General features: G+C 53.0%; 1 protein-coding gene across 1 annotated transcript; it reads right to left on the reverse strand.

The window, feature by feature from the left end:
* Positions 1 to 3,018: 3,018 nt before the first annotated feature.
* Positions 3,019 to 4,071, reverse strand: G0S2 (G0/G1 switch 2). The gene is made up of 2 exons (XM_035561445.2): positions 3,948 to 4,071; positions 3,019 to 3,665 (listed from the first exon to the last, which is right to left on the reverse strand). The coding sequence occupies exon 2, from the start codon at positions 3,613 to 3,615 to the stop codon at positions 3,310 to 3,312; it is 306 nt and encodes a 101-aa protein (XP_035417338.1). The 5' UTR covers positions 3,616 to 3,665; positions 3,948 to 4,071; the 3' UTR covers positions 3,019 to 3,309.
* Positions 4,072 to 12,414: the final 8,343 nt, after the last annotated feature.

A 12,414-nucleotide genomic window follows, 5' to 3' on the forward strand; every position in this document is an offset into this window, starting at 1 on the left:
ACATCCATTGCCTACGAATAGCAAGCTAGGACTCTGAAGGCATTCAGCTCATGTCCTTGAAGCAATTGGCTTGGGTGGGAGGGCTGCTGCGTTTTTGGTGCTCATGTTATTGAAGGCCTGGGCAATGGCTCAAAGCCGACATCAGATCTCTGAAGACGTGCTGCAGGGAGGACAGAGACAAATATGTATCAGTTCTTATTCCAGCTGCAATTTTCCTTAGGATTTAGTGCATCAGGAAAACTACATATTTACAGATTGGAGTAAACTGCATTCAGACAATTCCTAAAAGAAACAGAAAAACAGAAATCAAGCTCAGGTGGCCTCAGCAACATGCTGCACACCTTAGGCAACGTGTGGCTTCCTCAAGAGCTTATCCCTCAGTACTTTGGTTTAACTCGGTCTTAAATGTTCCACATGTTTCTACGCTGTGGCTCACCTCAGAAGTCCTCACTAGCACTGACTGTACAGCTTACATATCCCACCTGGTCGCTCCCTGGTTCATCCCAGCACTTATGATTGCAATTTCCCTCTGCAATTCACAGCTGGGCTGTTGGAGCAGTTCTGCCGTGCTTCACTGCCAGGGTGCATGGATGCATTTTGCCAATTGCACATGGTTGTGGCAGGTATTATTGGGAGGGTTTTGTGCCGTTTGTCTGTTGTCAGCATTGGGGTGGGGGTGGGGTTCAGGGGCTTGGGAGATGGGGCTGGGCAGCAGGCTGGTTTGGAGAGGTTTGCTGCGGTTTAAAGACCAGGAAGTCTGCTGAAGCATTTTAATCTACTCCGTTTGGCAAGCCTGCCATTCATCATAGTTAAAGTGATGTTAAATGGATTGCTAATCTCCTGCATGCATGGAGTTTGTCACTGTGTGGCGTAAACAGGCCTTTTTGTGGTCACTGTGGTAAAATCAGCCATTGCATCTAATCAGCTGCCCTGCCAAGAGGCAGTCCTGCCTGAAATCCGAGGCAAGCTGTTGTGGAAGTGGTAATGCACAGGCTTGACCCTGCAGATTGACCCATCAGGCAACGTGTGCCGGGCAATGGCCTCGGACCTCGCAGGACGTCAGGAGGCAGGAGATCGCCTTCAGCAAGGCATGGCTTTACTGAGTTGGCTCCAGAACCGCCGGCACGGTGCAGCGGTTTAGCTGTCTAATCCCATTAGCTGTCTTAGGAGGAGCTATTTTGATTGTTCCACAAACCTCTTTGCTTTAAGCTCATAAACCCTGTGACTGGATAACGGTGGAGAGGAGGCGAGGGCAGCAGGATGCTGGCACAACGCAGCGGGCCGTGTACGCGGCGTGACCACACTGCCTGCGGCCACCGCAGGTGGGCTCGCCCTGAGCGTCCTCACTGCCCCTGGCCTCACAAGCTGGGCCCCCGTAACCCCATTTCTTAAATTCTCCCTTTTCCTGAGGGCAGGTTGAGGGACCTGTACCTTGTTGGGAAGGGCTGATCAGTGTGTGACTCTCAGAGCTTGCAGCTGACTGGGACAAAGAAGCGATTCTCATCTCAGTCTAATCCATTTTGTTAACTCTGCTTGCCACTGCAAAACGTTTCTGCATTACAGAAATGTGTGAGAACTGAGACCTGTCAGCATTGCCATGCCTGACACAGCCACAGGCATTTATTTAGGTCCCTGGTTTGTCACGCAGCACAGGGCCTCAGCTCCACTGAGCCTGGCTCCAAGCCGGGGCGCTCAGCCTGTGGCCGCTATCAAGCCTCAGCTCTCTGTTCCTTTTTGCCTTGACATTTCCATCAGTGTCAGTGAGGTTCTGGGTCGTTCGGCCTTGCCAGAGACCAAAGTGGTCTCTTGGTTAAGGCCTAAATCAAATCATCATCAAAGGATGTTTTAAATTACTCTGCTCTTTTTTCCCCTTGAAGGAAAGGCACCTTACACTTGGTTCAAAGCTCAAAAAGAGTTCTTGCATGGGCTTAGCGGGATTTCTCCTCCACAAAGTGCTGCTGTTGTTTGTGTTCATTTGTTTTGACAGAAATATTCATCAGCAAAACGATTTACATAGTTATGTATTATGAAAAATGTATGAAATTAAGGGAACTTCAGCTATGCTCTTAGGTTTTTGGATTCTGACCCTAACTTGTGCAGCTCTAGGAGGAGCTCTATACTTGGCATTGGTGTCAGGCAGCACTGCTTTATTTTCCATAACCTTGTGCTGTTTGTAACAACTGTTTTGCTTTTAGCTCAGTACTGGTGGGTTTGTCTCCCAGATTCTGGGCAGGGTGTATGGCGTGCCCCTATCCCTGCCCCACTGGCTCTGCCTTTGCCATTGAACCAATAAAGAGGGATTTTCTCCCCCACTTCTGACTGCCAGGGATTGTTTCTCTTCCCTCTGTTTTGTACCATGGTTAGGATCTTTCAGCTGTAGCTGTCTGGAGAGTTTAATTTACGTGACATAGTGAGAATCTGTTATGTTCAAAACTAAGCCCAGGAAAGATTTTAAATAGGTGGAAGTCCTTTAATGATCCTGGCAGTGCTCTGGGTGCAGCCCAGAGGCTCGGGTCCCTGTTTCGGTCCCTGTTTCCACCTGCTTCAGGCTGACTATGCCATCATGTCTGCCCATGCTGCAGCTTCTCCAGCTGTGACATGCCTGTTATAGTGGAAGCTAATATTATTTTCCGCAATCAGGTGTCAGTGACAGGCTTGAGAAGGAACCCAGTAAGAGATCTCATGGCAGAGACAGGAATCTGTGCCATCAAACTCAGATAACCCTGGGAAGGTACAACACCCACCTCTAATTTTGGGAATGTGTCTGTCACACAAGGCCACCTCCTCCCCACCCCCGCTGACCCATTTTTGGAAGGGAGCAGCTGCTGGAGTTAGGAAACCCCAACCCCTTGGCCCCAGAGCAGCCACACCAAGGGAGGGAGCTCCATTGAGCAGGTCTGGTCACTGTCCACTGCTGTTCACTGAGGGGGGGCAGTGACTTCTGCAGAGTTGCAAGTGAAACCCATTCGCAAATCTGTAAGAGGAGAGTTTGAAATGAATGCAGCTAGAGAGCATTGGTACCATATAAAATATTTATTGATTTTGCAAAATGTTGTAAAATGCATCTGTAATAAAAATAAGAAACCATGCTGTGCATCTTGCACATTTTTATACCAACAAAAGGTATTTTTTCCTACTGCTGCACAGCAGCAAATTATAACCATTCGTTTCTTTCAAGTCTTGCACTTGCGGTCTCCCTCGTTCAGCCAAACCTTCGCTCTTCTTGCTGGAACCACCACCAGGTACAACAGGACAGCAGAGTCTCTTGTGCTTGGTTGCTCAGCAGACACCACTCAGGCTGTGGGGCTCTTAGGAGGCATGCTGCCTGGTCACCTGGGCCCGCTGCATCACCACCGGCTTCTTGCTCTTTTCCAAGATCAAATCCTCCTGTTTCTGAGGAAGCATTTGCCCTCGTGTTGGGGTAGGTTTCTTCTCCTCCTCCTCCTCTAGCCTCCCTTCAGAGGTGAAAGGACTGCACACTGCTTCCACCAGACCGATGACCACACCGAAGAAGGCCAGCACGCTGCCCAGCATGTACAGCTTGACCATTTTCCTGTTGGGCTTCTGGCTGAGCAGTTCTTTGGCAAAGGGGATCAGCTCATGCATGGTTTCCATTTTTTTTTTTTATTTTTTTTTTTTTACAGCAGGTTTGGAAGATGTCAGTTCTACAGGGGAAGAGCGAGGGAGAGGCATGTTAGTTAAATCCAGCGGCTTTCTCCAGCAGTGTCAGAACGCTCCCCTCGGCCCCTGCTCCCTACAGCCACCCCCGGCCACGTGTACGTGGGGAATTTTAATTTCTGCTAGTGGAGAACGCAGCCTGTGGAGGAGCCCCGCGGCTCAGCAGATGCTCGCGGCTGCGGCAAGGGGGGGGGGGGGGGGGGGGGGGCCGCAGCATCCCCCCGCATTTCGCGCAGCACCCCCCCGCATCCCCCCGGGCTCCCCCTTACCAGAGGCGGCTGCTGCGGGGCCGGGGCAGGGGCGGTGAGCGCTGCGGGCTGGCTCGGCTCGGCTCGGCTCAGCTCTGCTGGTCTAGCCGCGGCTCGGCTCTGCAGCTGCTACCGGCCGCCCGCTGCCCCCGCCTTATATCGCCGCCGGGGCGGGCGGGGCCGAAGCGGGGGGGGGGTGCCGGGCACGCCGCGAGCACGCCGCTAGCACGGGTCCCCCGGTGCCCCCCCCGCTGCCCGCAGGACCTGGGCCAGCCCCCGGCAGTCCCCCGGGGCCGCTTGGCAGCGGGGCCGGCCCGAGCAGCCGCCGGGAGCCGTGCTGCGGGCGGTAGCGGGCGCCTCGGGGGGGTGCGAGGGGACAGAGAGCGTGTGGGCAGCTCACAGGCGGGGTGCTGGGGTGGGGGGCTCGGGGCTGGGCTTCTCGCAGCTGGTGGGGTCAGTAAAACTTCGTGTCTTCCTGCTGCCTCTTCTTACAGTGAGGTAGGTAAAACACGTCTCGGTGAGGCACAACGGAGATGTTGCGGTGTGAGGGTGTTTGTTAAATGCTTCACGCACGGCTCGTGGCAAAGGGAGCCGGCAGAAAGCTGCTGGATGCAGCGTGGGACAGCACCTTGGTTTGTTGGGAATCAGAGTAACTGGAAATGACCCCCGCAGTGAAACCTCCAGGCTGCCTGTTAGATCATATTGTCACTTCCCTGTGTTTGATGCCGAAACTCCGTAACACCCCATTGTAATCTTAACTCCCTTATGATTCACAAAAAGGACAGCATATTTCCTTTTTGGGGAGAAAAGAACTCAGCACTGTCACACTTCTTCCCTGGCTCGCTGCCCAACAGCGTTGCATCAATAACATACAGCCCATTGCATCATCTGCGCCGCTGCCCTTCTGCTGCCGGCTCCGTCAGCACACGTATGCTGCTCCGGCCGGGAGAGCTGTGTACCCCTCAGCTGCTGCTGACCTTAGCTAAAGCCACGAGGAGCTGCTGGGATCGACAGCTTCTGAATTTGCAGGGTCTGGACAGGCTTCCCACCCGACCAGTACGGCTGAGATGCTGGGGGTTTCTCTGCTAGGGCAGCCTATGTAAATACATGTGGTGCGAGCTGATGCGCAGGGGCGGGTGGTGTCTGTGGAGAGAGCTAAAGCCCAGAGAGAGCCTTGGTGAACGATGCTGTGAAGGAGACTGCTGGCTCCCCTGGGTCTCCTCCAGGGTGGCTGGATGGCCACGAGCCCTGGTGAGGCCCCACAGGGACTGAAGCAGGGCTCATCCTCCAAGCAGCAGGGGAAACGGGGGGGCTCTCCACCTGCCTCCCCACAGCACATGGGATGGAGGGATGGTGGTGCAGGGAGTGGGGGCTTGATGCCCCTGAGCTGGCTTTTAGCACAGCCTGCCTGGGAGAGACCCCTCTGACACCTTCCTGCCCCTGCACCCAGCGTGGGTGGGACACAGCCAGGGAGCCAGCACTGGCTTCGTCTCTCTGAGGGGGAAAGAGGCATGGAGAGAAATTCAAGGAATTTGGGAATTCCTGGAGCTTGCGTCAGTTATCCGTGTCACTTCTTTCCTTTTCTTCAAGGATCTAAACACCTTCCCTTCTGAAAAACTGCTCTAAGAGGCAATATTGCCCAAATTATGCCCTAAAATCACTGGACTGGGTCAAAATTAAATGAACCTAAAGTCTGCCTTGTGTCAGGATGGCAATGCCAAGCTTCTTTTTGCAGTCCTCGTGCTGTTTCCCTCCCCTTCTCTCCTGGCACACCTGGGTGCACGACTCACTGGCCATGTGAGGCTCAGCAGTGGTGGGCAGTGAATACCTGGGATCCTCACAAAGGAAAGTGTTCATTAAATGTGTTGGCTTTTTTTTTTTTTTCTTCCTTGCTGAGCTCTTCCCTGGGCGCATGTGAGTGAGTGACTCACCTCCTGCTCCTCACATCCCGCACGTAGTGGCGAGGCTGAAAGTTTCCCCACAGTCACATGGGGTGGGAGAGCTTGCGCTGCAAGCAGGGCTCCAAGGAACCTCTGCCAGTGAAAACTCGGGGGTGTTTTTTTCTTTTTGCAAGTTTTGAATGCACTTAGGAAATTGTATTGCAAGACTGGCTGTAAAAGTTACTAAAGACTTGTCTATCCCTCCTTAGTGTCTTTTTTTTTTTTTTTTTTTTGCTTCTTAAAATAAAGTCCTTATCTTTTCTGCCAACTTGGCAGCAAAGGTTGCGGCCAATTCTTATATTTAAGCCACATTTTTCCCTTCTGCAGTGCCTTGAAAAATGAACATTGCAGAAAAGATAGCTGGAGGAGACAGCAATTAGACAGGGAAAGTTCAAGGTCACTGTTCCTGCAGCCAGGGCTGGCTGCCACAGCATGAGATGTGGTCTCCCCTTCCAGCCTGGGCAAGCAGTGAGTGCTGCAAGCTGCTTGGGCCCTGCACAAACATCAGAAAGCTCCGAGGTGTGCAGGGTGTAATCCCAGAAACAAAGGTCAGCGTGAAGTGCTTGAATCATGACATTTTGCCTTAAAAATAAAAATAAAATTGAGACAGGATTTTCTTTGCCTCCTGAACCTTTTATTTGAAAGCCTCTTTTCCAACCTGGGGGCTAGAAAGGGAACTTTGTATTAATAAAATATAGATGGGGATGTCTGCAAGCACAGCATACTAAGAGCTGGAGCTGCAGGGAGCATGCAGGGCTCGGGATAATGTTGAGGGTTACCCAAGCAGCCGATAATTCCTCTGTGGCAAACACCTCCTATGGCAGCACTCAAGTTGTGTTGATTTAACTAAATAATATTTAATTCAGTTTTGTTTTAAACTGGAGTAACAAAGTCTGTGCAGACTCGTTGTGTGGACATTTAAATTGGATTAAGAATGGATAAAAGGATTAATGATTAACATTAAATTAGACTAATTTTAGCTGTTCCTAATCTTATTTAGGAGAGTCCACACAAGGAGGTTGTCAGGCTTAATTGCAATTTTGATTAAGCTGGGCATTATAGCTGGGAAAATGACAAGAGTTTAACGTCATTTGGAAGAAGAGCTCTGCCTGAATTCGCAAAGCGGCATAAGCACCCGAGGTTTAACCTAAATACTGGTGGCAGGGAGGCCGGGGCGTGCGATGGCTCGCCAGGTGATGCCCCTGGCCCTGCACGTGCTGAGCTCGGCCGGAGCCATGCTGTGCCCAGCGTCGGAGCCACCAGCTCGGGTGAGGCTGCTCTGAAGTGGCTGCAGGGCACAGGCTGTGCTGCATGGGGCTGCTCCCGGGGAGCTCTGCCGGTGGTTAAGCCGTGTCCTGCTGCTGCGGCTCGTGTTGCATGGGGATGACGGTGCTGATGCTCCCAGAGATGCTCAGAGCTGCTGCAGGGGGATGCGCTGGAGGGGCAATTCTGAATCCGAATACTGTATTTTCATTTAATATAATTTACCTTGAAGAAGGGGTTCAAATGCAGTTAACACAACACGTTTGTGCAAGAACAGCGAGTCTGAGGGCTCCTGACTAGCTGTGTGCGGCTGGCCACACTCCTGGGTTGGACGAGGCCCCCCCTGCCCAGCTCCACTCACAGCTCTGGGCTTTGCAGAGCCACGGAGGTGACCTCTGGCTGTCAATGAAACTTCCCAAAACGTGGCTTATCATCATCCCTGCAACTCAGCAGCAGCAAGATGAGGTGGGAGTATTTGTTGCCTCATCTTCCACGTGTCCATGCCCAGACAAGGCTCAGGCACTTCTGGACCCTGTGGCGGCGGGGGCTGAGCGGTGCTGGCACAGCTCAGCGTGGGCAGCTGGCCCCGGTGTGGTTGGAGATGCTCGGGAACAGCCGGAGCAGCTGGGGAGCAGAGGGATGGGGACACGTGGGGCAAAGATGGGGAAAAACATGGGTTTACCACAGCAGGATCAAAACCTGCACAAGCTGAGTCCCTGGTTTCAACTCCAGCAGGTGGGGGGAGGAACAAACTGGCAGTCGGGAGCAGAAAATAGTGTGACTTCCCCTGCAGTCATCACTCGCAGTGTCAAAGAGGACATGCCGCTTAGAGGGAGCTCTTGAAATTATTTTAACCCTCCTGCTGTTGATTGTTGTGGGCACAGGGCTGTGCTGAGGGTCCCTGCTGGCCAGCAGGGGTGGGAGCGTGGGAAACCCCTCCCTGCTCCCCTGCCATGGCCCGAAAAAGCCGCCTCCAAATCCTCCAGCCTGCAGCTGCCTGCTGTCCTAACGGGATGTTTTCGCCTTTAGACAATGGGGACATGACAAAAATAAAGATGTTCCCCTGCAATTATAGTTGTGTCAAACCTGCCAGTGGAAACAGGCAGGCTGCCCAGGCCCCTCTGCCTGCCTGCTCTCACGCCCGTGGCCGCAGAGCAGGAGTGTGGAGGGGCAGCAGGCCGCAGGCTGGGCCCGAGGGCACTGCGCCCTGCAACAAGCCCCTGGGGTAACCCCATTTAGACCTAAACTAGGTCAATGATTTTTCAGTTCAAAGTTTTATTTGTTTTCAAAGCAGGCGTAGGAGTTTCAGGAGATGAGCTGGAACTGCGTTAGAAATTCCTGAAATGCTTTTAGAAGAAGATGACAATTAGCAGAGGCAGTGTTTTAGCTCATCTGCATGTGCCGTAGTGAGGAGGTGGTTTGCTGGCCGGGCTTAATTAAAATAGGAAATTAAAAGATTCTGTGGAGGAAACATCATTTTGTTACTGAAGTCAGTGGAGACAGCTGCCCAAAAGCTGTAACACTGGCAGTGTTTCTTACCGCTGAACAGACTTTCCCCGATTTTCCTCTTCTCGTGTAGCTCCAGTGCTCTAGAGTTATACTAAGTTAGTGTCCTTTTTCCTGTAATGGAGGTTTTATGTTTCAAGAGATTAAGTGTCCTTGCAAGCAGTGCTCTGCCCCTGATTTCCAGTTACTTTTGTGTTCCTCTGAGCTCAGCAGAGAGAGACTTAAAGTAATTGAAGGCAGCCATTCAGGGCTGGTCAGTGCTTGCTAACGGGTGTCACGCCTCGACAACTGGATTGAAAGCTGCTGAATTTGGATGGTATCCCTGGAAAAGCTCCCAACAGACTAAGGCACTTGTGTGCCTTTCACCCCAACAGACAGCAAACATAGAAGGGAGGAAACAAAACAAAGCTACTCACACACGACTCACATCCTTTTCAGCTCTGGCTGACCAGGGGCACTCACTACTGGGTTCATGCCGGGCACAGCACCTGGGGAGTATTTGCCCGCGGTGCCTCCCTCGTGCCGTGGCTCATCCCGCTCATCCCACTCATCCCACTCATCCCGCCTCGGCACCCAGCTCAGAGCCCGGTGACCTGAAGGCACGTGGTGCTGGGCTCTGTCTGCTCGTCAAGCTGGGGGCCTTAATTTTAAAAGCAGGGGCTTGGTGTTTGCTAGCTGTTACAGTGTGAGCTTGTGACACTGACCAATGTGCATGGGCTGCTCTTCCTACCCTCACAGGAAGGTGAGCTTTTAAACCACTGGCTGTGATGCGTTTCTGTTCTAAACGTTGAGACCTCTTTCCACCTGACATTTAAACCCAACCCAGCAGCATCTCACTTGGTTGCTGCTGTTGTGGAAGGGACAGGGTCCTCTGTCTTGTGTCCCCTTCAGACCATTGCTGGCACTAGGACCTGCTGATGCCAGCCCATGCCATGGGTATAGGATCGCATACAGTGGGGCTTTTCTGCCTCTGATGAGCACCTCAGGGGTAGGATACACAAGCTGCAAGGCTGATCACACACACACCACAGAGCAGGAGCTGAAATGATCCTGTCCACAGGAATGTCACTGAGCACGAGGAGGGAGCGGCTCCATGTGGTGCATCTCATCTGGAGGAGACGCTTCCAGCAACGGCTTCTTTTTTTTTTTCTCCTCTTTTTTGTGTGTGACTTACGGCTTTGCAGTAGGTATTCTGTAAAGGAGGCTGTTCCCACTCTTGTTCTTGTTTGAACTTGCCGAGCCTGGAATGCCAGGTGACTGCTCACCTTGTTTTGGCAAGCTGCTGGGACAGCCTGGAGGAGCAAAGGCTGGCTTAAGGTGGTTTGGATAGCTCATTTGAAAAGCTTGTGGTTAAGGTACCATTTTCCAGGCCTACCTTTGTTTGCATGGGTGAATTGCAGCAGCCCGTGCTTTGCAGTAACCTGGGCTGGAGTTTTGACATTTCAGAGCAGCCTGGAGCTCAGCACTGCTGGCTCTGGCACTGTTGGTGTGCGGCGCTGGTGGGCTTCCCAAGAGTTGTCACCATGCAGTGCCTCTGTTCTGCTGCTGCTGGGCCTGATTTACGTGGGGAAGGAAAGTCTGGAGGGAACTAGTGGGAAGATAAACTGAACAGCTTGGCTGCATGGAGACTGGGGACAGCTCGGATGGGTCAGAGGGCGGCTGGTCCTCAGCACTGCGTCAGCAGTGCAGTTTCTGATGGAATGAGCATTAAACTGACCTGTTTGGCTTAGTGCTCTTGGGTTTGACTTTACACCAGACCGAAGAGGCACCCAGCTGCAGGCGTTCAGCCAAGGCTCACAGGATTGCTGTGTCCATCACCCGCAGCCTTGCCCGCCGAGCGGTGCGCAGGGAGGTACCTGAGCTGGCTGCGCGTTTCCTCTCTTTCTCTGAAAATCGCTTCAGTGTTTCCTTCCACTTCCCCTGCTCAGCCGGCCGAGACAGGAGGAGGCATCTTACAGGAGGAGGCATCTTACAGGAGGAGGCATCTTCACAGCAGGCGCAGGAATCCGGCGTTACCGCATTGCTGAGCGGTGGCTCAGGGCCGGCACGCCCAGCCCTGCTCCCTGCTCACCAAGGCCGCGGGCACACCTAGGCAGAGGCGGATGCGGAACCAACACTTCACATTTTATAGCCTTAGGGATAGTATTTTTTTCCAGCTCTGTTGTGTACCATTTCTCTGAGCTCCTGAGCCTCAGTGCCCGTGCTGCTCGGTGTGAGGACGGGGAGGTAGGTAGCACCCACAGCACAGGCACAGGCGCACGGACCCGGAGTCGTCCGGCGCGATCAGCTGAGCCCCCGGCAGCAGGGCAGGATGCGATGTTGGGGTTGAGTCAGTAAAGTAAATAGCAAAGACTCAGTGCGAGTTTTTTTCTGAGTATTGGCTTAGACCATAAAAACAGTTCGATAGAACAAGAGTTTGGGGGGGGGGGGTCTGCATGGTTTGGGGGATTTGGCAAGGTAAATGCGGAGCTTTCCACCTCTGGCTCCAGGTGCAGCACAGCTTGTGAGAGGTGCCTGGGGGCACTGGGGGTGCAGCGAGCTGCTGGGCTGGGCTCCCCAGCGCACACATGGAACAGCTGCCAGTTTAAACAGATGTTAGAAACTGGAAAAAAAAAAAAGAGAGAGAGAGAAAGAAAAGAAAAAAAATGGGGGAAGAAAAAGCCTCTGGTGCTACCTCATACTTGTTGCTGGCATAGTAAAAAAATAAACTTATGAGACTGTTTCCATTAATACTGATGTAAAGCAGCAGTGACCACTGAGGTGTAAAGCATAAGAGAGGTCTGCGTGAGGTCTGAAGCAGGGAGATGGGCTGCTGTCATCAGCTGGGCGTGAAGCTATGGGTCTGGCTTTTCCATGGGCTCCCAAGGTGATATTAAATCCATCCTGGTTTGATAAATACAGAATGCCTTTGGAAATCCTGGCACTTTCCTAGGTACCCAAATGAAAATTGTTTCTTAGAAAATTTGACTCTTTGACTTTTTTTACAGCTGGTTAGTTTATGGTATTACATTCTGTAGATAATGTAAGCTGAGCTTGAGAATTATTTTGTGCCTTGAGGAACTCTGCTACCGGAGGCAGGAGAGGGTCTGTGAGCCCTGTACAGCCCCGTCTCTGTGCTCAAGGTCATCTGCAGGCTGAAGCCTGCTATGTGAATACACAGTGCAATTGTAACTCACACAGACATCCCTAATCGGGCTTTAAATTGCCGGGTTCAGGCACTGATAGCGGTGCTGCCCTGTTGCTGTGGGGCTGATCCCGCTACACAAACCCACAAAACCTGCCCTAGAGGGTAGGCGCCTTGCAGCCCTGGCACTGGTGTGAGCGGGTTTCAGGCAGCCTGGTGATGTCCTGGCAGTGCCCACCCAAACCCCAGGCACACCTCAGACATGTCCCATGGCTACAGGGATGTGTCCCGAGGTGCTCGCTGCCAGCTACCTGCACAGCCGCTTGTTCATGCTGCTGTCATCCCGGTCCCAAGTGACAGCTGTCTGTGGCGGTGCGCCCTGTCTGGGAGCTGTCCGGAGCTCCCTGGGAACTGGGTGGGGATGCCGGCGGATGCCTGAATCACGCCTTTATCGTTACTACACCCACAGGCACCTCTCTCCCAGGTGAGGCAGCCATCTGTTAAAAACCGAGGGAGGACGGAGGCAGCTCTCAGAGGCTGCTGCGACTGTGGATCAGCCGCAGGTAGCGCCGGGGAGAGCCCTCGCCGCCAGCCAGGTATGTGGGGATGCCGAGGGGACTGGGGACGTCGTGGGGACTGGGAACGGGGCTCCTCG

This window comes from Cygnus atratus, chromosome 24, assembly GCF_013377495.2.
Source record: "Cygnus atratus isolate AKBS03 ecotype Queensland, Australia chromosome 24, CAtr_DNAZoo_HiC_assembly, whole genome shotgun sequence".
NCBI lineage: Eukaryota > Metazoa > Chordata > Aves > Anseriformes > Anatidae > Cygnus > Cygnus atratus.